Below are 3,204 nucleotides of genomic sequence, written 5' to 3' on the forward strand. Positions count from 1 at the left end.
AATTTTGAATGCCTGACTTAGCAAGCCTTATAACACAGAATAAGGCAATGATTGGAACGATCACACTCTTGGGATGTTGCTTTAGCCAGACAGCCGGGAGCTGTCTTCAGAAGCAGCCGGAGAGAAATGGCCCTGTCTTTTCAGATGATCCTAGTGTTGGTGCAGACGGTGCTACTGGAGAGGACAAACTCCTCCAGTCCGATTGCGTGGTCGCTGTGGTCAAAGTTTTATAAATGAATGTCTGTGTACCCTTTAAAAAGATTTTTTAAAATCTTTATCGTGTTCCCTGCACTGTAGAGAAAATACTTGCTTTTATCTTTCTGGCAATAAACCAGTTTCCAGTCTCTAAATGGGGAAAGTAGAGACATGCAGAGGGGAGGAAATGGTTAGGGTCCCCAAAACAGGGGGGTGACACCTGCTTACTTTTTCTTATCCTTGTCCTTCTTTGTTTGCTGGGCCCCGGACTGCTGGGCCTGAGACTGTAGTAACTGAGCTGCCGCCTGTTTCTTCTGGAAGTTGTTCACTTCCTCCTCCAGCTCTTTCTTCTTGTCTTCCACTTTCTTCTTCTCCTCCTGGTGTGTCCGCTTGAGGAGGTCAAACTTCTCATGCAGCTGAAGAGAAAGAGAAGACAGGCTTGGTGAAGGGCATGGGCATTTTCCCGAGGTAACGTTAACTTGGGTCTGTTAAAGATAAACCATGCCTCATACTGTTGTCTGGGCCTTGATGAGAGGCGTGAACTGTCGTCTGGGTCACTTATGGGAGGAGCTAGGCTAAGATGCTGAAGAACAATCCTTGGAGTTTCCTTTGAGATCTGGGCTCTTTGGGGCTGAGGGATTCCTTGCATGTATATATTTTTTTCTGATGATAAAGTACATACTAATTATTATCATTTTTTTTTCTTTCCCCCCTCCCTGGGTGAGTTAGTGCCCTGCTCCCCCAGTGCCAGACACTCATTGTTCAAAACATAAATAGGACAATAAAAGGTAACCTGAGTCATACTAAGAAATTCACCTGGGTGGTAAAGGTAGCTCTTTGCGTTGTCCTTTTTTGAAACGCATCAGATACATTCACTTGGAAACACCTCCAATGATCACACACACAGGGACACCTGGTTGTCATTAGTTGCCATGGAGTTCATGATGACCCTCCAACAACACAGTGAAACCCGGCCCAGGCCTGCGCCACCTTCCTGGCTGTGGGTGTGCTTGAGCCCCTGGCTGCAGCCACTCAGGATGGTATTTCCGATGTAGAGGCTTGTCTATTTTCCAGCACTACATCGAACCACTTTCTGTTGTGATCCTAAGGTTTTCATGGTTTCTTGCTTGTGTTTTCATTCTTCACAATGCTAGCACATTCTCATGATTTCTGTTCTCACTCTATTTCCTTAAATCTCGCTTCCCTGCCTCCTTAGACCGGCGTATTTCTTTTCAAGCAATTGCTGACTGTTTGGTCTCATACGGATACTTTTTAAAAGAGCAAAGCACTTATAGGTGAGATTCACTGTTCTATGGGTCAGTCTGTTATTTAGCTCCAACGTGACGTCAGGGGTGAGTTTGGGTTCGAGGTTTGGGGAGTATCTTGGGAAATCGTCTCAAGGAATCCTCCTTTCTCGAGTCCAGTAAGGTCTCTTTGTGCTTTGCTTTCATAGGAATTTGGAATCCTGTTCCACATTCTTCTCCATTTGCTCAGCTCCCATCACCGATGGTGGCCCCAGTGAGCATGGTCAGTAGTGTAGCCAGGCACCATCGAGGCCTTCGGTTCCCCAGGTAGAGGAGGCTGTGGTTTGTGTTTCCCACCCACTGTGCTGTTACTGCATCAATTGTGTGAACATTTATGACTCGTTTTTAACATCTGTAGAACAGGGATAACAATATTTGGCCCCTTTTCTTGCTAAGTTGGTCTACCACTCATGGAATATATATACATATATATATGTTGAAGTGCTCAAAGTATGCAGTACTATGAAGAATCCATGAAATCCTTGAAGTATCCATACAATCGATTGCCACTGAATTGATTCTGACACACGTGACGCTTGAGGACACAGTGGAACTACTCCTCTGGGTTTCTAAGGCTCCAAATCTCGACATGAGCAGGAAGCCTCTCTTTGTCCTGTGTGGAAGCTGGTGAGTTCCAACCGCTGCCCTTGCGGTCAAGCAGCTGAACATGTACCTAATCCATCACCAGGGCTCTGTGAAGTATTACCCAAATGCCTCCTTTAGGCTGTGCTTTTCTGGACGAGGAGAGAAGACTTACCTCTTTCTCTGCTTCTTTCAGTTCGGCTTCTTTCTCCTTCACTCTCATAACAAACATTTGTCTCATTTCTTCCTCTTTCTTCTGAAGTTCCCCCAGGAATTCATTCCTTTTTGCCTCGTATGTCTCCTGAAGACTATTTAAAAGATCAAACACAAGAACGTCATGATAAGAAATGCTGTCAGTTTATATAATTCCTACCTCATCGTAGTCCCAATGACTTACTCCATCACCAGAAAGTTGCACAGTGTCTTAAGTTATGCAGTGATGGCAGAGAAAAAGTGTATCAGAACCAGGGTTGCGTCAAAAACCAAACGCACGTTTCCTCGAGCTGCGCTTCCTCTGATGGGTATGCATTGAGAGATGTCTCCGGCTGAGCATACCTGGATCCTCCAGAGCCGACACAAGGCAGATGCCAAAGTCAGCTCGAGAATTTTAGGAAATGGGGAAAGCATGATGTAGGGGCAGGTGGGGATGGGGGGATGACTAGGTTATAGAATCAGGTAGATCAAGGTTTGAATTCTGACCAGATACTCATTTAATGAGTGATCAATTTGCTCGTGTGTGTGTGTGTGTGTGTGTGTGTGTGTGTGTATTGCTTGCCTGGTGAAAAAGTGAGTAAAGCCTTTGACATACAACCAGTGGTTAATCAATGTTACACTTGCTCCCTTTTAGCTCCCTGCAAGTCTCTGATTTGGAAATTACATTTGGTGAACAAATTAAAGAGCCAAGAGAATCTCAAAGGGTAGTGTCAGGAATTGCTACTTTTCAAGTGACATTTAAATAATCATTTATTAGGGGCTCATACAACTCATCACAATCTGTACATACGTCATTTGTGTCCAGTACTTTAGTACATATGTTGACTTCATCATTCTTACGACACCCACTTTCCACTTGAGCCCCTGGTGTCAGCTCATTTTCCCCCTTCCTTCCTGTTCCCCCCTCCCC

General features: G+C 44.9%; 1 protein-coding gene across 1 annotated transcript in view; it reads right to left on the minus strand.

Annotated features, from left to right (window-relative positions):
* Positions 1 to 6: 6 nt before the first annotated feature.
* The window catches only part of SEPTIN11 (septin 11), a 111,604-nt gene continuing 108,406 nt past the window's right edge, over positions 7 to 3,204 (minus strand). Inside the window, exons 8-9 of the mRNA XM_045284348.1 lie at positions 2,257 to 2,431; positions 7 to 611 (exon numbers count right to left, since the gene is read on the minus strand). Coding sequence (XP_045140283.1) covers positions 420 to 611; positions 2,257 to 2,431 — 367 coding nt within the window. The 3' untranslated portion in view covers positions 7 to 419. The remainder of the gene's footprint in view (positions 612 to 2,256; positions 2,432 to 3,204) is intronic.

The sequence above is a fragment of the Echinops telfairi genome, unplaced genomic scaffold (genome assembly GCF_000313985.2).
Source record: "Echinops telfairi isolate 266 unplaced genomic scaffold, ASM31398v2 ScPeMD7_7468;HRSCAF=8506_0, whole genome shotgun sequence".
In the NCBI taxonomy this organism is placed as follows: Eukaryota; Metazoa; Chordata; class Mammalia; order Afrosoricida; family Tenrecidae; genus Echinops; species Echinops telfairi.